This window comes from Haemaphysalis longicornis, unplaced genomic scaffold (genome assembly GCF_048455015.1).
Source record: "Haemaphysalis longicornis isolate Haplotype H1 unplaced genomic scaffold, Haemaphysalis longicornis Haplotype H1 scaffold_1, whole genome shotgun sequence".
NCBI lineage: Eukaryota > Metazoa > Arthropoda > Arachnida > Ixodida > Ixodidae > Haemaphysalis > Haemaphysalis longicornis.
This window is the reverse complement of record NW_027526203.1, coordinates 74,103,145-74,129,271: the sequence shown is the minus strand read 5'-3', so window position 1 is coordinate 74,129,271 and position 26,127 is coordinate 74,103,145. Positions and strand designations below refer to the sequence as shown.

Below are 26,127 nucleotides of genomic sequence, written 5' to 3'. Positions count from 1 at the left end.
GGAATCAAGAAATGAACCTTTTAGTAATCACACACACAAATCATGGGTTCACTTTCCTTTTGTTTTTCGACTTCGACGAACAGCTGATCGTACGGCAGACGCATTTTTGGAAGTATACAGGGTAGGCATTTCAACAAGCGATGAAAGGTGTCGTTGGAAGAGTGTGGCATGTGATAAGGCCATTTGATTTCAGTTTCTGCTTTATTTTGCAGGGTCCCTGAGCCATATGACGATATTTCGAATAAGCATTTAGTCGCGGACGCGGATTATATTCTAAGCCCGTCTCCGCGCTGCTCGCAGAGGATATATGTAGCAGATGAATGTTTGCGGGCGCTCACTACACGGCAAGACGACCCTGTCGTGTGCTGATCCCCGAGTATAATTCTGCATTATCCATCGCACTAACGTTGAATATTCCCGAAATTAACACACACTGGCTTGTAAATGGTGGTGATCAATATCTGTGGTATATTATTGGCAAACGTAACTGGCGTGCTGTCAGGTATGAGTGTTCCGCTGAACATGTAAGCGCACAAAACTGATTAACATCGTAGTGTATACCCGTAGCATGAACATCTCAGGAACCGGGGGTTACGGAGACACTGCTAGTAAATTCAGGGCAGTGTAACTACAATCAGGTCCGTGCATACGCCGGTTACGCGACGCTGGCCTGTGACACGCACCTGGCGCTTATACAGACCGAATATACCACACTAAGATCGCGTCAGAAACATTTACACTCTCGTAAACACACCCCATTTGCGAACATAGTGACTGGTCGACATAAACATAGATTTCCAACGCTCGCAAACGCTAAATCTCAGTCGTGAACATGCCGCAAAAGCAGCGGCGACAGTGGGGAACGAGACGGAGACTCCCGCGCTTGCTTTCGAAACGGGCCGCTAGGGGGATTTCAGTGGCGCCCCTACAGGCCGCGCTCGAGGCGTATAGCCTGCGCCGCCACTTCTGCAGTGCCGATCGTCCCATTCCCACCCCTCGCAAGCTCTCTGTCAAAGGCAGCAATAACTCGGCGTTTTATAACACCACAGTGAGTCAGAAATTTCCCTTGAAGCAAGCACCGTGCCTCACACTCAAGGCCGACACACGGCGAATTTGCGGGCACCACGTTGTTTTTCGTGAACTCCCGTCTTTAAAGTGACGCAACTTCCCGCAACAGATCAAACAACCTAATGTAAACCCAGCCACTCCAGATAACCAAAACCACGGTAGAAATCGGCGAAGAGCACTCTTCCTGAACCACGAGAAACTGCTTTGCCCGGCGGCCATGTTTCCCAGTCTTTACCACACCCAGTCTTTACCACACCAATGTTGTTCAGGAGATCCGGCGCTCCGAAAATTGCTGTTTTTTCATCAACTTGCACAAGTAGTTTGTCGCCTCATTATACAAACACATAAGTATTTTTTCTACAGGACTTCGCAATGGTTTTAGATGGGAAAACTTTAAAAACTCACAGAATATAACATCTGCAACCCAACATTGTGACTTTAAGAAAAGGTATCTCGGGGACCATTTTATGCGATATTTTTATGGAATGTTCAATTAATTAATTTAACCTTTACAACCAGCATCACCTTGGAGATGCTGGAAAAGTATGCCGTCAGTAAGAATTTTTCCCCAGTTAAACTGACAGGAGCGTTAAAATCCCTTGCCCTCAGACTGTTTTGGAGCAGTTTGGCGCAATTTTTGCAATTTTCAAGCTTTTGGAGCAGCCTGGCACAGGGAAACAAATTTGTATTAAAACTGTGCAATATGCGCAGCTGTCTCACCCCTGTACATGTTACAATTGGAGTGCATTAGAAACGCGCAAATACGGTATGTATGACCCTGACAGCTGTTGGCAGATAAAATAAAAAAAGGGGGGGGGCAAACAGGGATAGGAGAGAGACTGGTATAGACTCGTAAATTATCAAATATCATGACTACTTCTCCAATAGTGATGTACACATGTACTGATCTCGTAGAGGCAGGCACACTCTGTTCCCCTACCCACCATTCTGTCCGGACGCGGTAAGCAAATGTATCCTGTGTGGCTCGCTACTTGGACAGAGCTGCTAGTGCTTCATAGTGGGGCTGCATTCCGCTGTTCTGTTGTTTTTTTAACCTTTGATCGCTTCACCTGCTCCCCATGCCCAAAAAGAAAGCTTACAAAACAAATGGGCAAACTGCGGCTGACCGTAGAGAGTGAAAGGAGTACTGACACGAAATTCTTGTGTTCCGTTTTTTTGCGCCTATAGTTGTCTACGAGCCCACTAATCATAGAATGTTGCATTAGACGGTCGAACGCAGCATAAATAATTACTTCCAGTTCTGCTTATTCACGTCAGTTTCGGTTTCGGTGAAGCGAACACCGAAGCAGCCGCCATGCGAGGAAGGCGCATTTGGCCTCACTGTTCTCGTCGCACCACAGCCAATGCCGGTCTGGGCGCGTGCGCACGCGCCAGACCGGCCTGACTGGCTGTAGTCGATTGATTGATTGTGGGGTTTAACGCGCCGACGCAACGCAGGCGATGAGGCGCGCCGTAGTGGAGGGCTCCGGATTAATTTTGACCACCTGGGGATCTTTATCGTGCGCCGAAATCTCGTACACACGGGCGTTTTTACCTTTTGCTTTGCTTTTGATTTTTAGGTGTCCAAGAAAATGTTTTTCATGGTAAACATATTGGTTAGGCCACACTGAAGTGAGATAAAATGTAGTTGATTGAATTCCTTTCCAACCACGCAGTCTTCAAAATGTTGCCATAAATAATTGGTTGAAAGAAAATGATCCAAACCAACATTATGTGTAGGTGTCGAAGGACAGAGACAAACATTTAATAAGGGCCTCCACCCAGTGAGAAAGAAAAAAAAAATAAAAGCATAAAAAAACGGCGAGAGTAAAAAAACTTCAATATGCAAAATATGTTACTACACGTGGTGCACGCGCCATGCGGTAAAGCGCAACCTTCATCTCAAACTCTGCAATTTTAGATAGTTCTCTTGAAGAGATCTGGCCGTTCGACATTACTTGAGGCACCAATTTCTTTCCATGTAATGTAAAAATACTTTGTCAACTGCTGACTTTACATTTACGGCCAACACAAGATTCCAAACAAGAACACCATGCGAAGAAATCCCTTCAAGTTTAAAACAAAACTCGCTGGCGAATGCTTGTTGACATTCCCTGCCAGTTTATCATCACTGACCTGCCAAAACTTGCCCCCGTGGTTTATCGACATCCTATTCTTACTCACTACTGTAGCCCTGCTTGCAGGAATAAGTGCAATGTGCTAGAACTGTGCCTGACAAGCTTCGACACTACAAAAAGTGTTCAGTACCAAGAGCCCCCTCCATTGCAGCACCACCTAACATCCTTTTAACAGAAACAATACCAAACCCTTTGGAGACTTTGTCAGAATAGACAGATCTATTTAGAAATCGCACTAGACCTCTGACACCCCATGTTTGGAAATGAAACTTGCCGCCGTGCAGCTCAAGGCCGATTTGAATAGTTTTTTTGTCTGACCTGATATTTGACGACTCAGCACTACCTTCTGACTTTTAGCTGGAGCTCTTTTCGTAGAAATAAAGCGTGGGTGAAGTGAAATCACGAGTGGCATGCTTTTTTCTAGGAACAGTAGTGGGCGATGAAGCGGCTATGGCAAATCAGCTCGACGTTGCGTAACTGCGTAGTACAGTCAAACCCTGTGATAATGAAATCCCGCAAGTTCAAAATTCCCACGGCAATGAAATATTTTCGGATCCCTGGCAAATGTCGTTAAGCCCATGTGTATTTCTTATTTCGCAGCAACGAAATGTTTTTGGAAAGCCACCCGGCGTTAACGAAATTCACTGCAAGTCCAGTCGGCATCCTATCTACTCATCTGAGCCTAACAGTATCCAAAAAGTGCTCAAATGCATTTTCTTTTGGACTCAAAGTGTGTTAACTACCCCAGCACGCTTGCATGGCCGCTGCTATATTTGTTTATAAAAAGACCGTGCAACAGGCGGCCATGGGCATACAGTGAACTAGAATACTTGGTATTCTAGTTCACTGTCATGGAGGCAGCGGAGTATTAACTCCATGGGAGGCAGCCTGTGCAGCGACACCACCAGAGGGCGACACATGGTGATTCACAGCTTTGGCTTGGGCTACGCCAATGGCTACACTAGCCAGCTACCACTGAACAGCGCACGGGTGCATTCATTTTGTACACGGTGATCAACACGTGTGCTCCCAATAAGATGCCTCTGCCAGCCCAAAAGTGGAAGTTTTTATCGATAAGGTAGCTATCACTGCTAGAGTGGACGAAGAGAGGATAGCGCTGCCCGTTTGGGACCGCCTGCAGCTCGCTGTACCATTTTGAAAAGCAAGGACGCCACTCTTTAAAGGAGCCATGAAGACAAAACACAACTTTGTGTTAGTCGAAAGATTTTGGGTTTTATAGTGCCCCGAGCGCTTGTCCGAATGCAAACAATGCTTTATTCACCGAGAAATTATTTAACGTAAGTTAAAATTTTGATTTTCTTGCTAAATCGTGCGTTTTCGTGGTCTGCAATGACATCACAGGGCCTTGTTTACCGTTAGTGAACCTAGATAACGCCACCGCAACGCGGAAACCCATTTTCTGCCTTTGGTTTGCTTGTGAACGTATCTGTACCTGGCTTGTTTTGTTCATGGAGACAATCGGTTCGTGAAACAAGGTGCTTGCCCGACAAATACGGTCACGTAAGACATCGCCGCTTGCGTCAATCGGTCAGTGCCGTCTGAGACAACCCCAAAGCCCCGCAGTCCTGTGCAGCTAAACCAAGCAAAGTGCGCGCAGTACCAACACCAGCATACGCATCGGTACTTCTATGTTTACGTGTGCTTTCGTAACTTCCACTGTTTGTCCCACCATTCTTAGGGCTTTAAAAAGAATGTGTCCTAAATTTAAGCGCAAATAGCTCGTTCGGCAAGCTTATAAGCTCTGCCTAATTTGCGTTTGCTTTTGCCGGCCTCCGCCAATCGCAGAGCTGTCTGGTATGACATCATAGGTTCTGTTGCGGGAAATGAGCTAGTGGGTCGCATGGCCATTCTCTTTTTTCCTAATTATGTAGCTTATTAGAGCAAAGTTTACCTTAAAAGTGGTGACAGTATGATTCTAATGAGGCAATCCTTTGAATGAACCAAACTTGTGTTTTCTCTTCATGGCTCCTTTAATGGCGCCTGTGCGCGAAACACAACAGTAATGGCTGTGGCCTTTCTGGACGTCAACAAAGCGTTGCTCACTTAGTTTTGTGAACAGCATTGGAATAACGAGGTGCCCCTGTCTGGCCAGGTTTGTCAACAGAAGAAGCTGGACTTTGCTTGCATGCTCGGACATACTCGGTACCCAGGACCAAGGAGAAAAACGTGCAGAGAAGGCGAACCCACAGGACGTTTTGAATGCACTCGACACGATTCGGTCATTCTTAGGTGCGCATGACAACTAGCAATGAACCACTTATTGTTGTGTGAGAGCTGAGCTGTGAAGTTACTGCAGGGTAAGGTTCGCGAACTAATACAACCGACTTTCGAAAATAAATTTTCGGTTTGCGGGCGATTTTCCTGTCTATGTTTATGTTTCATTCTCGCGGCAACGAAATTCCCGCAAAAGCAAATTTTTTGGCTTTCCCCGGTGGTTTCGCTATTGCGGGGTTCGACTTTAGCGCCAAACGCGAATTTTGCAACACAGAAATGAAACTGAAACTGCTAGAGACTGGCCGAAAATGCCAGGTTTGCACGTTAGACATGCGGGGGACCTTCAGAAATAAGCTTTGGCAGAATAAAACTACCCTTCCTCTGAACCAAAGCCCACGAATGAATGAATGACTGGTGTTGTTTTCTGGCAATTACCACAGCTCAATGCTTTCCCACTGCAAAGCTGACAACACAATTTGATGCTTGACTTATAAAGAGCATCTTGATTATGAAAATTTGACCTTTTAATAGAACATAACTCTGAGCAGCGAGCTTTTTTCTCAAGCGCGGCAGCTATGCCCCCTTTTGCAACAACATATATACACCTTAGCTCGTAGAGGCCGTCAGAAATTACAATGTCACCAGATTGGGAAAATTTAAATTGATTTTAAAAATGTACTGCCTAGGTTTGGTTAGGTTAGGTTAGGTTAGGTCAGGTTACATTTGCGGGCATTAGGTGCACAAGAAATGACTGCGGCATGTCGAAATCGGTGATTTGAAGCGTCGATCACTGGTGATTGATCTGAACAGGCGTGGTAACCAGAGTTAAGCACTGAAAGGCCAGCTTGAAATGTGTCCTCCTCGAGTGGGCAGAGGAGGGCACACACGCTCCCTAAAGTAGAGAGGGCAGCACCTTTATCTGTCCACAGCTACGGCTACAAGTGTGCTTTTGCACAACTTCTCAAGTGCATTTTTCTAAAAGCCTCAAATTAACAAAAACTCAGGTCCAAACAGTGCTTGTGCTACAAGAAAGAGGCGCAATAGGCTGGCATCTCACTCGAGTTGGCGACGGGGTTCGAGTAGGCGGAGCACAGCGGCCTCCAGACACCGCCCTCGCAGCACTCAGCCGTGAAGCAGATGCACACCAGGTTGAGGTTCAGCTCAGCGGCTTCCTTCTTGGCCTCCGTCTGCAGCTGCCGTGCCTCCTCTGCAACCAATGCATCACTGAAGAGAGCCTGCCTCACGGGCAGCCAGCCCTGGGCCCTTGAGAGCCACCAGGGGTGCTATTCTGACTTTGTGTCCACTTCACAGCACCCATTTTAACTTTCAACTGGGCACAATCGAGAAGGATGGGATCGTTTTGAAAGGGCACAAGCTCAGCATAGCACCCCAGGTTCACACTGTCGTAAAAAACTCCATTATCCTGGGACAATGGTCACTGCGCCGCGAGAGGATATAATAGAGCAGCATTCAGTAGCATATTTTGGAGAAAAAAAAAACAGCTCATAAGACGAGGACGAAGAAAGGAATTCACAAACATGAGCTCCATAACAACTACGTCTGTGCACTGTTTGTCATCAAAATATGCAACAGAACCAACTAGCCCAAGTTCAAACCTTAGCAGCATTCAGTCATTTTTATTTTTAAGGCACACCTACCACCCTTATAGGGCAGCGTTCTACATTTCTTCCTTTGCCATCTGTGAAGAGACTAAAAGCACTCTTACCCAAGCATTGGTGTGACAGGACAAAAACTTCAAAGTGGCAGTGGCACACTGCGAGACATTTGGCACTACCACCACGCAAACACGAGTAAACGTGCATACGGTGAAGTGGCAAACACCTTTTTGGGTGTGGCAATAAGGCAATAGGCTTCGTCACAACGGTGGAGACAACTAGCACTTATCACCCTCATCACAAGCAATAGTCGATCAACAAACGAACAAACAAGAAAACCACCGACTAAAGTTCGATCATTCTAGCAGCGTCTTAAAATACAGCGCGTCGTGTCCTATGTGTGCCACCTACCAGACTCTCCATGTGTGATCAGAAGAACTAGGACACTTTTTTTCAAGGGACAATGAAGTGCGTTGTAAACACCATGTACCATACTAGATTAAAGTCTAAATTAAATTGTAGACCGCGTAGACTATGTTCTTAGTTTTTCAGGCGATTTTTAAATGTTACATTTTTTAAATGAGTAAAGTGTATTTGCATGTACTGTTTCGAAGAGCACGAAAAGATGCTGCAGGCCAGCGTGACGTGATTGTATACAGGGCACAAGCACAGCATAGCTTGTGCCCATAGCAAGCTCCCCAACTACTGTGCTCAGCATAGCATAGCACAGTAGTTGGGGAGGCAGCAGCAAACCACATACAGATAAACTAAGGCTATAGAACACTGCAAATATTAAAACAATGGCTCACGTTGGTTAGACCCTAAAATGCAGCCCCGAATAAGACTTCAAAGGAGGCATGAAGACAAAATGCAAGTTTGCTTTATTCAAAAGATTGCCTCATCAGAATCATGCTGACACCACTTTTAACGTAAACTTCACTCGAATAAGCTACATAATTAGGAAAAAAGGGAATGGCCATGCGACCCACTCGCTCATTTCCCGCAACAGAACCTATGATGTCATACCAGCTAGCTGTGCGATTGGCGGAGGCCGGCAAAAGCAAACACAAACGAGGCAGAGCTTATAAGCTGCTTGCCAAACAAGCTATTTGCATAAATACTGGTCAGCCTAAATTTAACTGAGGACGCAGACAAAGACGAAAGACGGAGCACAAGCTCTGACTCTACCAACTGCATTTTTATTACACCTTGCATTGTACATTTATACCCTCCTCTAGCCACATGGTCCAGAAGCAACAGCGTGCAGAAATAGTTTTTCTTTATTAACCAACGCAGTACTGACACAATCGTCGACGCCCTCTTCAATTTCCATAGCTTCAATGATTTCGCGCGCAAGCCTATCGTTTTTATGCATGGTAATGACGCCATGGAAGCCCACTTCACACTTGGAGCAATATCGGAGGTGCATGGTAAATTTCCTGACGGAACGATGATGATGATGATTTCAGGTTTAATGGCGCAAGGGCCATGTTAAAACATTGTTAGTATACTAAGAGAAAGGGTGCCTATATAGGGTCACATTAAAACATAGTGAGTGCAGGCACCTAAGGTGTAAAGCCTCAGGTCCCGCCACTGTTTTGCAACACGTCATGAGCACAGGTGAGGTTATGGGCAGTAAGATATGTGTTTTAAAAAATCTACGTCTGCAAGGTAGCTAAAAACTTTTTTGTAAGAGAACATGGGATGGTCTGCAAGAAATAATGAAGGGTGCACGGGAATATTATATGTGTAAAGTTCATTAAAGTGACGTTTCCTTTCAATGTTGCACATCTTGCATTCAATAAGCACATGAAGGACAGATAGCTGCCCTCCACATCGATGGCACCGTGGCTTGTTTGTGTCAGTCAACAGGTATGAATGTGTGATGTGTGTGTGGCCGATTCTAAGTCTGCATAAGGCCACTTCTATTGATCTAGCATGTTTCTCAGAGGGAGGTTTTTCAATTTTAGGTTTAATGACATGCAATTTGTTGCTTATTTCTTTATCCCACTGTTGTTGCCAGTGCTCTCGCAGCTTCCTCCTCACATAAGGTTTGAGGTCTTGATATGGAACCAGCTTAATATCTATGCTTTCACGAAGAGCAGCAGCTGCAGCACTTTGGTCAGCGACTTCATTTCCAGCAATGCCACAGTGGCCCGGAACCCAGCACACTGTGACAGCAAGCTTGAGACTATAAGCCAGTACAGAGCTCTTAGAACAGCATTAAAAGTTGGGTTTTTGCTAGCCTTCAGAGATGAAAGCTTTGTAACAACACTCAGTGAGTCTGTGTATATAACTGAGCTCTTAATTTTGTTTTGGAGAATGTGGTTCAAAGCTAGCAGGATACCATATGCCTCTGCAGTAAATATACTAGTGTTCCTGTTCATTGTTTTGGACAAAGTGAATATGGGGCCAATTGCAGCACAAGACACCGCTGCAGAAGTCTTCGAGGCATCTGTGTAGAATTCAGCTGCCTTGTATTTGTCCCTGAGTGACAGAAAGTGCTGAGTAATAACAAAGTTTGGCACATTTTTCTTTTGCAGTTCTCTGAAAGACAAGCCACACTGAATTGGGCAAATGTCCCATGGAGCAACCAACTCATGAATGGAGGTGCAGTAAACTTCAGCGAGAGGAACTTGTAGGTCCTTTGAGAGGCGTGACACTGCCAAAGGGAATGGTGGGGCTATAGATGGTCGATTTTCAAAAGGTTTATTATTAGTGTTATTTTTCATAATTGCGTTCAAAGGGTGTTCCTTCATAGAAGTAATCTTTGCAGCATACATCAGAGCTGTGTAAGTGCGCTGGTACTCCAAGCACCACTGATTAGATTCAACATGAAGGGATGCAATGGGGCTTGTTCGATATGCACCTGTTGCCAAGCGAAGCCCCAAGTTGTTTACTGGGTCCAACATTTTCCGTGCTGTTGTGGTTGCAGACTGGTATACAATGCATCCATAGTCAATTCTTAACCTTACTAGGCTATTTAGAAGTGAAAGCAGACACTTTGTGTCCGTTCCCCATGACTGATGCGATAGTACCTTTAAAATGTTCATCGTTTTCAGGCATTTCGTTCTTAGTAATTTAATATGCGGTATAAATGTGAGTTTGTGGTCAAGTAAAACACCCAGAAACCTGTGTTCCTTTTTTACTGGTATGGGCTGACCTTGTAATGTAATACAAGGAGGGGGGTGGACACCACGCCGCCTGGAAAATACCACAACAGCACTTTTATCAGCATTAAAAATATGCGGACGATATCACTGTGTGGTCGGTGCACGACATGTTGTCTCGTCAAGAAGCAGGTCTACAGGCTGCCGTGGACATTACGTCACAGTGGTGTTCGCTTATTGGCCTGAAGCTGTCTCTGCAAAAAACCACTTACATGTCTGTCACAAATCGTAGTGGTCGGGAACGGCTGTTGCAGACACCGATATCCCTGTTCTTGAATGGTGAACCCCTTGCCGCCACTGATCATATGCGTATACTGGGACTGGACATCAGTGCAGCTGGGTCGGCAGCCTCATGGGTCCGCTCCACCCGACAAAAGGCCACCAGAATGTTACACTTGTTCCGCCGAATCGGCCAGAAGTCAGGGGGTGCCTGCTCTCGAGTCATGCGTACGCTAGTGCGTGCTATCTTCCAGCCTAGACTAGTTTACCAAGCCCAGTTCCAACACCTCACCTTGCGCGACTGGGATCGCTTATAAACTGCAAATAGAGAAGCAATGCGAGTTATCACCGGACTCCCTCGCATGACCTCTATACCGACACTTCAAGCCGAAGTGCAACTGAACACGCTGGATGAAATCGTACATCAGCGTCGATCGGCTCGTCGTTTAAAAATTCAATCTATTCCCGTCGCGGCAGCACTTGCACACTACTACGATCGTGCTTCGCCTCTGCTACCTCGCTTAGCGGAGCCCCCTCCATGGCAGCAACCTCAAGCTACGGACAACCGGCCTCTAGGGTGCATAAAAAGCATTCACCCCCAAGAGAAGCAGGCCAACCCACCGCTCCCTTTTGACTCGCCAGAGGGCCTTCAAGCGCATGTGGACGCAGGGGTAGCCGACGGCATCCTCCACACAAGCCTTGTCTGCCCCACTATGCCATCCATTAACCAGACATATTTGTATTTTACAGAGGCGCCACTTCCTTCTCTGTTGGCGGAGCTGGTTGCCATTCGAGATGGCCTGTGTGCTTTAGCTTCTGAGCTCGGCGCTGCCCCACCACCGCGCTTGGTGTTATACACCGATTCCACTCAGGCTGCTCGAGAGCTCCGGCGCGTCAACAGTACACTGGGCATTACATGCGAGGTGCAGCAGATACTCCAATCATTCCCGTGCCCTGTTCGCGTCCTCTGGACCCGCCGGAGCACGACAACGCACGCCCTCGCCGACTCAGCCGCTCACCCGCAGCAAGTGGTGTACCCACTCCCGTTTCTACAGCTCTCACTGGAAGACACCCTACTCATCAAGAAAGATATTCTTCGGCGCTCTACGCGTGCCCTTCTCCCTCCGCGTGGGTCTGACCTTCCTGGCGGCTTAACCCGCCGTGAAGAGATCGTGCTTCGAAGAATCCGCCTGGGCGTCGCACTGACGCCTGCTGTGCGAGCAACGTGGACTTCTAGTCTTGCAGATCCCTCCCCGACCTGCCCCTACTGCCCTGCCCCTGTTGCTGAAGCGACATTGGAACATTTGCTAGGGACGTGTCCAGGGCTTCAATCTACCGGAGCTCGACACATGGGGCCCACAGGACATCGCCCAGGGCGACCTCCAGATATTCATCGGTGGGCGCACGGCCCACTTTACAAGAAACTGTTGGAATTTATTTCCGAAACTGGACTCTATAGTTTCCTGTAGTGCGCCCGCCTCACACTGTGTGTCTTTCTTTCTTTCCTTTTTTTTTTTTGCTTTCCTTCATTGTCGTTCCCCTGTCCTGTTTTGCCTATTGTTTTCCTGTTATCTATGCCCTGTGGCAAAATGGCGCAATTAAAAAAAAAAACATAAACCCGTTCTTGTCAGCCCATGTAACCAGTCTGTTGACACTTAATTGGATTTGGCGTTCACATATCGATAAATTACAGGACTTAAAACTAACTTGGATGTCATCAACATAAGTGGAGTATGAGACAGTTCATGGGAGAACATTTTTTAGTGAACTCATTTTAACAAGAAAAAGTGCGCAGCTCAGCACTCCCCCCTGGGGTACACCATTTTCTTGAACAAAGGTTCTAGACAGCACGTTACCCACACGAACACGAAATGTGCGATCAGAGAGATAGTCCTTAATAACGTTGAGCATATTACTCCTGACGGAACGTTCTTTGTTGAGGCCTCGTGCTCTCGAACCCCCTGCACACATGCTGCGTACTTGGTATGGAGGTTGGTTGTGCAATGGCTCGCTATCATTGGCTGGTTGACGCGGCGGCACATGGCATACCCATACATGGCTCATTAAACCTTGGTGGCACCAGTGACAAGGAACCATTTTTAATGCCCATCTCAAACACCAAAGTTTAATGGGCTGTAAAATTAGTTCCAGGCGGTGCGTCAAGAAACCAATTCTCTTATTGCACTCACCAGGGTTCATAGTGTTGGAAAATATAAAGATTACAGTTCTATGACTAACATTGTTTTGTCTATTGTTCCTCCAAAAATGGTTAATTACCAAATTATCTCGGGAACTAATTGATTTACTCAAAAAATGATGTCATATTTGAAATCAGTGGTGGAAAAGCAGCACGACTGAGAAGTTTCACAGAGTTTACTTAAAAACTAAAAGAAATAGTTTTAAGAGCCATGTCCCCCCTAATTGAGCTCACTTCAGTGCCCCTTTGAAGAACACACCATTCTGCGTGAACTCGCGACCACCGAATGAATACACACGCAGCCACACGCACCTTGTGAGGGTTGCTGCCTGCTCTCAATCTTCCGCCGGTAGAGAATATCGGCCACTGTCTTTTTCTGCTGAAAGACGATCGACATGCTGGGGAACCTGTATGGGGACAAAGCATCCGGAAAATTTGCAACTCCAGCCTCGCTACAGCAAGCATTACAAAAACGGGTCCCCTAGTCGCATGCTGCAACACTCATCTTGACGCGTGGGGCAACAGCTCTTAATGTAAAATGACCAGATTAAGGGAAATCCCCAGGGTGGAGTAAGTTTCTGCAATGGAAAATTTGGCACCCACCTCAATGCACCCGTACGGCTATGAAGGAAAGCTGAACAGCTTTACTTTGTAGCCGTACGGCTGCATTGAGGTGGGTGCCAAATTTTCCATCGCAGCTGTTAATGTTGAAGAGCTTGTAATCGCAAACGCACACATACGCAACAACTTCCTAAAGTAGGCACAGTTATGAGATGCCTTTTTTTTGTTCAGAGTTAATTTTTGTTCAAAAGAAATTGGTCCCAATTATGGGGCCAATTATGAAATGCTCCTACTCAAGAGTGTGTACACTAGTAGCCATAATCAGGACACAAAAGAGACTTGTGCAGCTGCACAAGACACCAACAGTCAGCTATACATTTCGGAACTTGGTGGTTATGCGACCAATGGAGAGTATATCTAGTGGAAACAAGTTAAGCTGCAGAAACTTTGCAACATAAGCTCCCCCCGCCCCCCTCTTCCATCCCAGGGATGCCCAGCCACACAAAAACTTCCAGACTCTCTTTTGCTTTTGAATTCCATTCTCCAACCACACAGCCCTGCCAAGACACAACATTTTATGACACTGCAGTGAGCCCAAATTTTCCTTACAGGAACCCTATTCGCCCCCTTGTCATCCTCTAGGAAAGCACCAGCAAAACACACAAGGAGAAGGGTATGGCGTAAGGACAACATGTAAAAGAAATCAATCCTAATAACTATCTTTACTATCTATGGCTCTGTACACCAACTATACATAGTGGATACACGTGCGTGGTGAACAGCCTCCCATAAAATCATGCACCCCTTCATCTAACGACGACGATAGTTGAACGCAAAGCTTTCTCATGACTGCTCTTATCTGAGTCTGGGCTGAGTTTGGACCATGTCAAAATGGAGCAATTGGATAAATGCCGGTTTCATAACGTGAGGGACGTAGGTTCGATTCCGGCCACGGGAAGTGTTTTTGTCTTTCACTTCACCTGACATTTTCACATTACAGACGCCATCAGTGAAAACACTAAAGCTTCACTTTAATAAATATCCCCCCCCCCCCCCCCTTCTGGCCCTATGGAAAAGGAAATTTTAGAATATTTGCGTTGCCCTCACACAAAGAAGGTTTGCCTCTCCACGCAACCCCCATTTTTCACCAGAAAAATTTCAGACAAAAACCATCTTTTACTTTGCATTCTACACCAGCCTCCCGAAATTCACCTCTTGCAATTCTTGCATTGGACTTAAAGGGAGCCTTCGATAACGTCTCTCATTCTGCCATCCTCTTCCGTCTCAACGAAACAGGCTGTGGCTTGCGCACTTACTCCTACACTGCCGATTTTCTCACCCACAGACAGGCGATCATACAATCAGGCGATGTTAAATCTGATCCAATCACCCTAGGAGACCGAGGAACTCCTCAAGGTTCTGTTCTTTTGCCTTTGCTTTTTAATATCGCTCTACTAGACCTCCCTCATCAGCTTAAAGCCATTCCCCGTGTTCATCACGCACTGTAGGCGGATGATATCACCATTTGGACTGACACGGGTTCTTCAGGTGAAATTGAAGATACCCTTCAAAAAGCCACTGACACTGTAAAACAATATGCCTCATCAATTGGCCTTCGGTGTTCCCCTAAAAAATCTGACCTCATCATTGTACGGAAAAGTACACCTGCATCCAACAAAGAATCAGTTCAAATTACCCTCGATGGTCAGCTTATACATCCCAGACCTTCACTCAAGATACTTGGCGTTACAATCCAGGCCAATACACGGAACGATAAGACAGCGTTCAAGCTCACCACAGTATTCACTCAAGTTACCCACATGCTTCGCCGCATCTCCAATCGACATCGCGGCATGAAGGAGGAAGACCTTCTCCCCCTTATCCGTGCCTTCCTCATATCACGGGTTATCTACATCGCCCCCTACCTAACTCTCAGCAAAAGTGGCACGGAAGCCATTGATCACCTCATCCGCAAAGCTATAAAGAAAGCTCTTAATCTTCCTATGTCCACCGTGACAACTAAACTGCTCCAATTAGACATTCACAAAACTCGGTCACGGAACTCATCGAAGGGCATCTTTCCAGCCAACGTCTCCGCCTAATTCAAACTCCAACAGGACTGGCACTTTTACAGGACATCAAAATGTCAACTCCTCAGACCACGGACAGAAAACCTCTTCCCCATAATTGGCGTCAATCCATTCGTGTCCGCCCTCTTCCCAAAAATATGCATCCCCCTTTGCACTCCTGTTGAAGAAATGCCCGTAGCCAAGCCCAAGAACAAATCTACGGAAACAATCCTAATGTTTTGTACACAGATGCCAGCCCTTACTCCGATCCGTCCCATCACTTAGCAACCACTAAAGACAAGATCATCACCTGCGCCTCAATCAAGACCACATCTATCTTGGCCGCGGAAGAATTTGCTGTGGCCCTTGCCATCACTCAAACACCCGCAACGATTCTACCTAATTACGGACTGGCAAGCCGTCTGTCGCAGCTTTTTATCAGGCTACGTGGCCTCTACTATGTACGTGGAACCTCCTGGCTCAACACGCCCCCAACAGGAACATCGACATTGTGTGGACCCCGGGACACTCCTCACTAACGGGCAATAATTTTGCCCATAGACAAGCCTGCGAACTCTCCTCCCAGGCCTCTGAGGAAACACCAAGTCCCGTTCCCCTGCACACATTTCAAGACATCACCCAACATTACCGCACATCAAGGCAACATTTTCCCCCTCCTCACCCGCAGCTTACTAAAACAGAAGAAGTAATACTCTGGAGGCTTCAAACACCTTTCCTCACCCAACTTGGCTACATCGGATGTACCCACATGTACCCACATGCCACATGTAAATTCTGCCCTAACCCATGTACCCTCATACACATGAGCTTGGGGTGCGCACACAACCCAGCCCTCCCACCTTTACCCACTTCCCTTCCCCTCCCTGAGCTGTGGGAGAACCTGACGACCAGCGCCAGCTTGGATGCACAGCAACTCCTGGTGTCCAGAGCTGAGACAGCAAGGTTGCCCCATGGTCTCCTGAATTGAGGAGCCACTCCCACATCACCAGGCTCACAATAGAGTTTTTCCTCCACCTCCTCCTCCTCCCACAATAGCGCCTCAAGGCTATGTATGATTAAGACAGAACAGCTGCTGTATCATAAAAAACCCCTCCACTTTCCTACAACCTGCTTACATTGTACATGGTCCCCATTCTCTGATTGACATTGGTGTAGCAGCATCTAACCTGTAAACAATGGGTGCGAGCTTGTTACAAATGGTAGACTGCTCCATTGCATTAAAATTTTCTAAATGTAGCTCATGGGAATTCAACTGCTGTGTTCATGTGTTGAAACTCCTGTATAGGTTGTATTCACTGGAGAGGCCCACACGCAGGCAACCATGTGAGGGCGCCGGCACTGGTTACAGTTGAACCTCGTTATAAGAGACATGGATGTAAGAGACAAATGGGTATAAGAGACACTATTCACCCACATGGTTGGCTGCCCTATCTTTACCATTAAATTGACCTCCTTTATAACAGACATCGGATGTAGAATATTGGTTATAAGGGACAAGTCATTCTTGAACTTTAGTCAATAATCTCGCTTGTAACAGACATTTTAACTTAATTTAGATGCAGTGCCACCAGTCACTAATTGCTGTTGCTTCCATTCTGTGAACACAGGTGGACGACAGATGCCTGCAGTCGCTATTTATTATAACTTCAGCAAACACAGAGTAGTTCAGGTAGCTATGAAATGATGATGAGAAGCCCTGCCAATGGAAATGCAACTTACAGAAGTGGTTGGAGCTTACTGCCATCCATTGGATGGAGTGCGACCGCACATGCGGGCTCTCCTACTCGTGTAGCTCCCAATCAATAAGCATCGCAGATTTTGAGTCCTGCAAGCGTAATGAATAGCCTGAGCACACAGTGGAAGAAGCTGCGCGCTCTGGCTACTCATTAGGCTTGTGAACTCAACATCTACAATTCATCTTCCATAAACAAGGAAAGGAAAAAAAGCTTGTAGAATCGGTTGTAAAAAACAGTATAAATACAGTCGTGAAGCAAACAAAGATTCAGAACTGTTTCATAAATTCTGGGGGCCAAACATAAATTAGATTGAATCATTTGAAACATGCTGTAGCATTCTTTAGAGCTTATTTTAGTCATACGGTGCCCACATTGAACTAGGGTCTGATTAGTAAGGGAAAAACATGGTTCCCTGCTTATAAGAGACATCTCGAAAACAGGCGCGGAAAGACGTAGACTAAGAAAAGTAATACACAGGACGACGCGCTTACTTTTCTTAGTCTACGTCTTTCCGCGCCTGTTTTCGAGATGAATCAGCACCAACTCGCCCAACTTGCCATCCTGTTATAAGAGACATCTCATATAAGAGACAGAAACTGCTCCCCGGTACGTGTCTCTTATAAAGGGGTTCAACTGTACATCGGGCTCAGCGGGATGGCGGTACTTGTCCGTGCTAAGCACATGGTGTCTGTTCGAACGTTCCGAACTCTACCCCGCCGAGCACGAAGTAACGCCTCAAGTCCAATGTGAGTGTGATTAAAAACATCTCTGTTGACACCACAGTTGAGAATCGGGTTGAAACAGAGCAGACGACTCACGCCGGTGTTTTTTTTTTCTGCAACATGCAGGGCCAGTGGCACAAGTCGTGCCACGTCCATGGCCGTTTCCAGTGTTGCCAAGGGAAGAAATTGACAGCTAAACTTTTCAGCGAATACCATCTATATAAAACTTAACTCTTTCGCTACCGCAGAAAATTGACCAATTTTTAGGGGTCCAAGAAAACATTTTTTTTCCTGCTAAAAAATTGGTTAGGCACTACTTGCAGGAGCACAAAATGCAGATTATTTAACGGCCTTTCCAATAACACCAGTTTTTTAAAGGTTTTCATATATCATAGTTGTGAAAAAAAATATCAAAATCAAAATTTTTGTCAAGGTGTCGAAAAAAATAATAAAAAAGGAGTTGTGTATATCAAACCACCGGTAGTAGAAAAAAATTAGAATATACATTTTGTAGGGAAACATTTCAAAAACACACCCTAAAAAAAATGTCGACTTGCGCGGAACAGTTTTTCAGATATAAAAACAAAATGTTAGCATGCACGGTGCTCGTGTCATGCGGTGAAGCCCAACCTCTAATTCAAAATGTGCAATTTCGGGTGGTTCCCTAGAATAAATCTGGCGGTTTGACGTTATCAGAGGCACCAATTTGCCCCCACATAACGTAAAAACATCTTGTCAATGGCTGACTTTGCATTTACAGCAAGCACAATATTTGGGACAAGCACGCGATGCGGAAAAAAACATGCATGAAGTTGAAAACGGAACGCCGTGGCTGATGCGTGTTGTCGTTCACGGTCAGTTATCTCTCAAAACATAAAGCTGAGCTTTATTATCATCTTCTTACTCGCAATTGTAGCCTTGCCCGCAAAAATGAGGTACGATGAGCTAGAATCGTGCCCTGCGATCTTTGGCCGAGTAGCAGTTACACGCTAAAAAAGATCAGCACAACGAGCCTCCTCTATTGCAGCGCCACCTAACATTTTTCAAATGAAACAGTAAAAAAACTTATCAGAGGCTCCGTCCGAATAGACAGTTCAACTAAGCAGCAACATTAGACACTTGGATATACCCTCGTATGGAAACGAAACTGGAAGGCGAACAGCTGGCAGTGTAAGGCCGGTTTGAAGCGCTGTCCTCGGCGGAACAGATATCTGGCGACTGGGTGTGACCTTTTGACTTGCATCTGAAGTTCTTATCGCAGAAATCGGGTTAGGGTGGGGGGAAATCAGGAGCGCCGTGCTTTGTTCGAGGATCAGTCGCGGACGCTTCAGGTGCCATGGCAGGTAGCCTTGAAGTTGGGTAACTGCGTAGTAGCGCTAAATATGAATTTCGCGATGCAGAAACGAAACCGAAACTGTTGTAAACTGTTTGCGAATGGTCCTGGGGTAAGTAGAACTACCACAGTACTTAGAACAACTTGCGCAAAGGCAATAAAACTGCCTAAAATCATAAAGTAGCTTTGCAACCAGGCACTGCTTGACATTTTCAGCCGATTTCCGGGATTATTACTGTCAGAGCGCGAACCTGACGATTGAAAATTGTTTGCTAGTTCCCCATTCACGCCCTGATAGCAAAAAACAAGCGCTGGTGCAGAGTAATTACGAGTTGCACGCATTCTTCGTTGCTAGCCGTGACGCGCGATGACCACGCCCCTTTTCCACACCCAGGTGATTCAAAAGGGTGTCAAAAATCACGTTTCCGTTGCCAAAATGAAAACAAAACTGATTTTGAAAGGCCATTTTCTGATCTAACTCCGAACAACTTTACTTGTTCGAGAAACGTCTGGAACGCTATGAAAAGGCGCTCCCAAAAGTATCGATCAAATTGATCGATTTTGATAGGCGCGGTAGCGAAAGAGTTAATGGCTCTACCACACTTGATTCCACAATGTGTATAGTGTGGAAATATTTATAACATGGCAGGGGTGGGCAGTTGCTGCACATTGCATGTGCAGAAATGACAGCAAAGGGAATATTTTTCGGACAAGAAGAGATAGGCACAGGCTTGTTTCGCATGATAAAATGTTCCCCACATATGCGTTATTATTGCAAAAAAAAGAAATCCCCATCGTTATGCTGCAAATACAGTTTAACTTCAGTAACCAAGACGGTAAGATCAACGCGTAAATGTGGGCTAGTTGGTTCTAACTGTGAAACATGGTTAAGTAGCGCGGTAAGGACGGGACAAAAGTAGAGACCACACAGGACTAGCGCTAGAGTCCTAGAGTCCTAGCGCTAGAGTTCTAGCGCTAGTCCTGTGTGGTCTCTACTTTTGTCCCGTCCTTACCGCGCTACTTAACCATGTTTCACTAGCGCTAGTCCTGTGTGGTCTCTACTTTTGTCCCGTCCTTACCGCGCTACTTAACCATGTTTCACGTTAAGATCAGTGTTTCTCTTCGTTATGCAGAAATCTTGTCCTATCAAAAATTTAAACCTAGCATCAGCGCCTTACTTTCTGGTTGTAAACAACAAAGTGATCCGTGACCTATTTTTACGCCCAATTTACGGCTAAATTCAGGGTCTTGCTGCATTCGCAGGAATCGGACTTGTGTGGCATTTTGCTGCTTATCAAACCTGTGTACCGCCATAACAGACACAAGCAGGGTAAGCATGCATGCAGATTATATTGATCACGTTGCTTTGTCATATTGAGCATTCTGTGGCAACGGAGCCACTCACTGCATATAGAGACATTCTCGAGTGGTACCGCATCAATCGCCGAACTTTCCCACCACCACACCCTAACCTAACTAGACAAGAAGCAGTGATTTATAGACAATTACAGACTTGTTCATTAATGACTCCAGTGGTAGCCAAACACATCTGCCCAGAGGTGTATGTCAGTGATATGTGTACACTATGCAACAGAGAGACAGCCACCATGGCCCATATCCTATGGGATTGTGAAAATCACCCGCAAGAAGCCAGAAACACTACAATTTCGCCAAGATTCATGGACGCCATGAAGAAAGGAAACTACGAAGACCAACTCCAGGCTGTCCAGCTGGCAATGGCTGGCCTCGAACGCCAACGGCCTGCAAGCGCCGCCTCCACGGAGGTTGTGTGAGCAGGCCTGGCAGGGGCTCAGCTATTGCGACGTACTAGCCGCGTCTTCACAGCAGGCTCTAATAAAGGTTGTTTCTCTCTCTCTCTCTCTGTTATACTGATGTGCATCAATTACAAGGTTGTTCTTTTAACATTTTTTTTAGAGCATTTTTTTTCCTCCACCGGGGGTTAAAGGCTGGATTGGAGCTGAGAGGGTTACCACGGGCTAGTTCTTTCCAAATACACAAAGTTATATGTTGTCATCACGCCCCTTTAACTCTTTCGTTACCGCGGGAAATTGACCAATTTTGAAGGGTCTAACAAAACATTTTTTTGTGCTATACATATTGGTTAGGCACACATTGCAGTGACATAAAATGCAGATTATTCCACGCGCTTTCCAACGACACCAGTTTTAATAATGTTTTCCTAAATAATGATCCCGAAAAAAATTATCGAATTCGAAATTTTTGTCCACGCGTCGAAGAAAATAGGAAAAAAGTAAGTTGTGTATAATAAACCACCAGTAGTAGAAAAAATTTAGAATATACATTTTCTAGGTAGACATTTCAAAAACCCATTCTAGAAAAAAAATTGAGTTGCGCAGTACAATTTGTCAGATATAAAAGAAAATGTTAGCCCACGTGGTGCCCGTGCCATGTGGTGAAGCCCAACCTCTATTTCCAGTTTTGCTATTTTGGATAGTTCTCCAGAAGAAATCTGCTGGTTTGACATTATTAAAGGCCTAAATTAGCCTCCACGTGATGTAAAAACACCTTGTCAATGATTATAACCAGCACAATAGTGAAGCAAGCAAGCGATGTGAAAAAATCCGCTTGAAGTTGACAACCAAACTCTTTGGTGGATGCTTGTTGACGTTCTGATGATTACTTATCAGTCAGAACTTTCATTTGCAGTTTATTATCATGTTCTGACTCACTATTGTAGCCCTGCTTGCAGGAATAAGGTACAATGCGCTAGAATCGTGCCCAGGAAGCTTTCACCAAGCCGCAGTCATGCTATGAAGAGAGTTCAGCATTGCAAGCCTACTACGTTGCAGCGCCACCTAACAATTTCGAAGAGAAACAATTACAAGGCTGTTGGAGACTTTGTCAGAATAGACAGCTCTACTAAGAAGCGGCACTAGACCTCCGGAAATACCCTCGTATGAAACCGAAACTGGCCGGTGAACAGCTGGCGGTGTTCAAGGCCAATTGGAAGTGTTCTTCTCGTCTGAACTGATGCCCGACGACTTAGTGTTATCGCTTGACTTTCAGTGGAAGCTCTTATCGCAGAAGCAAGGCGTAGATAAAGTGGAAGCGCGAGCGGCATGCTTGTTTTGAGGAGCAGTAGCGGGCAACGGAGGCGCCATGGCAAATGAGTTTGTAGTTCGGTAACTGCGTAGTAGTGCCAAATATGAATTTCGCAATGCGAAAACGAAACCGAAACTGCTGGAAACTGGTTGAAAGTGGCAGTCACACTTGCTAGACATGCGGGGGACCATCAGAATTAAGCTTTGGGAGAATAAAGCTGCCCTTTGTCCGAACCAGAGATCAATAGTGAATAGTTGGGGCCATTTTCAAGTAATTATCACCTCTCAACGCTGTCGGATTACAAAGCTGACCCCATTATTTGGTATTTGACTTGCCAGGAGCCTTTTGACAAAAAAATATTATGGTAATGCAGCCTAACCATGACCTGCATCCTTTTTTCTCAAGTGCAGCAGCCATGCCCCCTTCGTCAAAAACACGCGCACCTCAGCTCGCAAAAAATGCCGCCAAAAATCTCAATGTCGCTGGAGCGGGAAAATTTAAACTAATTCTAAAAGGGCAGTGCCTAGACTAACCACTGGCCGCATTAGGTGTACGAGAAACAACTACAACATGTCGAAATAGGCAATATAAATCATCGATCACCGGTGATCGATTTGAATAGGCGTGGTAACGAAAGAGTTAAAGGAGCTATGAAAAGAAAACACAAGTTTGGTTAATTCAAAAGATTGCCTCGTTAGAATCATACTGACACCACTTTTAATGTAAACTTCGCTCAAATAAGCTATATAATTAGGAAAAAAGAGAATGGCCGTGCGACCCACTCCCTCATTTCCCGCACGCAACAGAACCTACGATGTCATACCAGCCTGCTCTTCGTTCGGTGAAGGCCGGCAAAAGCAAACGCAAATTAGGCAGAGCTTATAAGCTTGCCGAACGGGCTATTTGCACTTAAATTTAGGCCACATTCTTTTTAAAGCAGTAAGAATGGTGGGACCGACAGTGGAAGTTACGAAAGCACACGTAAACATAGAAGTACTGATGTGTACTGCTGTTGGTACTGCGCGCGCTATGCTTGGTTTAGCTGCACAGCACTACGGGGCTTTGGGGTTGTCTCAGACGACACTGGCCGATTGACGCAAGCGGCGATGTCTTATGTGACCGTATTTGTCGGGCGAGCACCATGTTTCACGAAACAATTGTCACCATGAACAAAACAAGCCAGGTACAAATACGTTCACAAACACACCAAAGGAAGAAAACGGCTTGGTGCGGTGTGGTGGCACCATCTAGGTTCACTAACGGTAAACAAGGCCTTGTGATGTCATTACAGACCACAAAAACGTACAATTTAGCGGGAAAATCAGAATTTCAACTTAATTAATTTCTGAGTGAATAAAGCATTGTTTGCATTCGGACTATAAAACACGAAATCTTTCTAATAACACAAACTTGTGTTTTGTCTTCATGGCTCGTTTAACCCTTTCAGCCCCAATGTTTCTTTTTTTTCAAGCACAAAAATATTTCCTCTGTGTTCTACTAACTCTACAGCTCTCCTAAGCCCGTAAATGAAAAATAGAGCTGGCAGTGCACGTAATTACTGATTTATTAATGAGGCCAACAATTAAAGACATCTGGAAATTAAAAATGCAACTGAGCAGAAAAAATTTTTTCCCCTTTTGCTAAATTTTACGACCACATGAGCCTACAAGCAAAAAATGGGACCCACTGTGCACATATTTACAGATTTACAAGCCTGGGAATGCAACTAGGGCCTCTGGTTTTTTTAGCCTCGACGTCGTAATTTCGTGTTCACTGGAGCTTTTTCTTCTTTATAGTGTCAGGTTCAGATAAAACGCTACAATGGTGGTGTATATAGCAAATGTCATCCTTGAAGGACAATTCCCCCCCAAAACTAGAAGTTTTGGCTTTGTTCTCTATGTGCTACAGCGACTAGAGCTATGCGATTCCATTTGGAATCGCCAACACAGAAAGAGTTAATGGAAGCCCCCCCCCCCCTCCGACATGCCACCCCCGCCACACTCACATGGCCTTGCCGTCCTCGCGCACCGTGACGATGCAGCAGTCGTCCTCATCCTGGCCCCGCATGGTGATGCGGTGCACGTGTGGCCGTGGCGGGTCCTCTGCGGTCACCAGGCTTGCCTTGATGCGGTGCGGCAGCTCCGCATTGTAGTTGTCCAGCTGCAATTGGCCCCACAACTGGGCTCAGGGCACAGGCATCACTGAAGCACCACTACCAAAGAATTAATGGTGATATAAAATAACCAGTGCAAGAAACTATGAACCAATACCAACTCGCCCAGCTTGCCATCTTGCTATCAAAGAATTGCAGCTGCCTGTCCACGTGTGTGAAGCTGCCCCTTACGAGGAGCGAACCATGGTCTCACAGCGTGCTCTGATCAGCTGGATGGCCTGCCACTATCTCTCAGTGCCGTTTGGACGCAAGTAATGCCAAGTACATAGGTACAGGTACGCAAAATCCAAGGCTTCAAATACTTCCCACATAGCATGTGACACTCGACTCATTAGCACTCAAGTACTGCTGCTCCAAGTCTCTGTTTTCTCTCTTTTTTTTTCAGTACACTCAAACACCACTACGACAAACGTAGCTTGAACACAATGTCTACTACAACCATTTCCGGTTCCCTATATATTGTCATTCATTAGAGTTACTGCACACGTATTCCTTACCCAGTAACAACCCACAACAAACAACCAAGAGGATTTTTAAGCAGATGCAGATGGGAGAAGAATGGGACGGGATGTTTTAAATTATGGGGTTTAACATGGTGCAGCTACACCTGGGCGATGAGGCATGCCATAGTGAAGAAGTCCGGATTAATTCCGACCACCTAGGGATCTCAAACGTGGCCCGAAATCTCGAATGCGGGCGTCTTCACTTTTCGCCTCCATCTGAAAAGCAGCCGCCGCGGCTGGGATCCAACCCACGTCCTTGGGCTCAGCAGCACAAAGCCATAGCCCCTGAGCCACCACAGCGGGTGAGACAGGACTTCAGCCTCCAGTTGATCAAGTGGACAGCTAGTTCCTAAGGATGGTGGTGAAAACTAACGAGGTTTCTGTCTTTCCATATTCTCTCCTTTCGTTCAAGAGTGTTAAAGGGAAGGTGAAGCGGTTTTAGAATTAAAAGAAAAGTTGACTAGCAGCAAGTACACATTGAATAGTTCACGTGTACGAAATATTTTCGCAATACATGCAATAGAAGCGACGCAATGAGCAAACAAAATTGGCCCGATGCCCCGCCCCCATCTCGCCGCGCGATGCCGGAAGACCGAAAAGCGCGGGCGAAAACCGCTGAAAAACATCATACCTGGACTTCCGGCCGCATTGGCCGCCTCGGCCATGCTCTTTTAGCCGTGTTTCCTTGTGAATGATACTTGTTGTTGTTGTGGTTGATAGCACTTATTTGTACAATTTTCGTGTTCAAAAAGTATGCACGAACGCCAAACGAGGCATACGTTATCATGCCGTATTCCTAAGCAGAATAATGCCACGCCGGGATGCTTGATAACAAATGGAAGTGACAGCCGAGGTGGCTGTGCTTGATGACAGAGAATATACTACACTACGTTAAATACTTTGTAAACCGCCCCAATGCGGTTTTTTTATGCGACGGACGTGAATGTTCACATTAGATTCTAGATTTAGGAAGGATGGGGAATACTGCTGTACTTTGGCCGGGGATGTTTCGTTCCATTCCAGAAACCAAGTCACATTTGTTCAGGAAATACTTGTTTCGTTAAACGCGTCGGTTTTCTTTCCCTATGGGCTCAGGACAGTGTTAAAAAAAAAAACAATTTTTTGGCGAAACTGCAGCAAGGGGCCAATCCTGATAGAAGTTCTCTCCCGGCTAAGAGGTAAACAGTATTCCTACAAAGTAAAAGAACCACGACAACCAGATTACTTATTTTGCAAGTATACATGTCACAATAAGGTGATGTTTGTCTGGAATTAAAAAAAA

The 26,127-nt window shown here is 45.7% G+C and overlaps 1 protein-coding gene across 2 annotated transcripts in view; it reads right to left on the bottom strand.

Moving 5' to 3' along the window:
* The window catches only part of LOC144177635 (nuclear factor NF-kappa-B p100 subunit-like), a 184,530-nt gene that overhangs the window by 106,991 nt on the left and 51,412 nt on the right, over window positions 1-26,127 (bottom strand). For both annotated transcript variants that reach the window (XM_077705272.1, XM_077705273.1), the window contains exons 4-6: window positions 24,175-24,329; window positions 12,956-13,050; window positions 6,499-6,648 (exon numbers count right to left, since the gene is read on the bottom strand). In XM_077705272.1, the coding sequence (XP_077561398.1) occupies window positions 6,499-6,648; window positions 12,956-13,050; window positions 24,175-24,329 (400 nt within the window). The remainder of the gene's footprint in view (window positions 1-6,498; window positions 6,649-12,955; window positions 13,051-24,174; window positions 24,330-26,127) is intronic.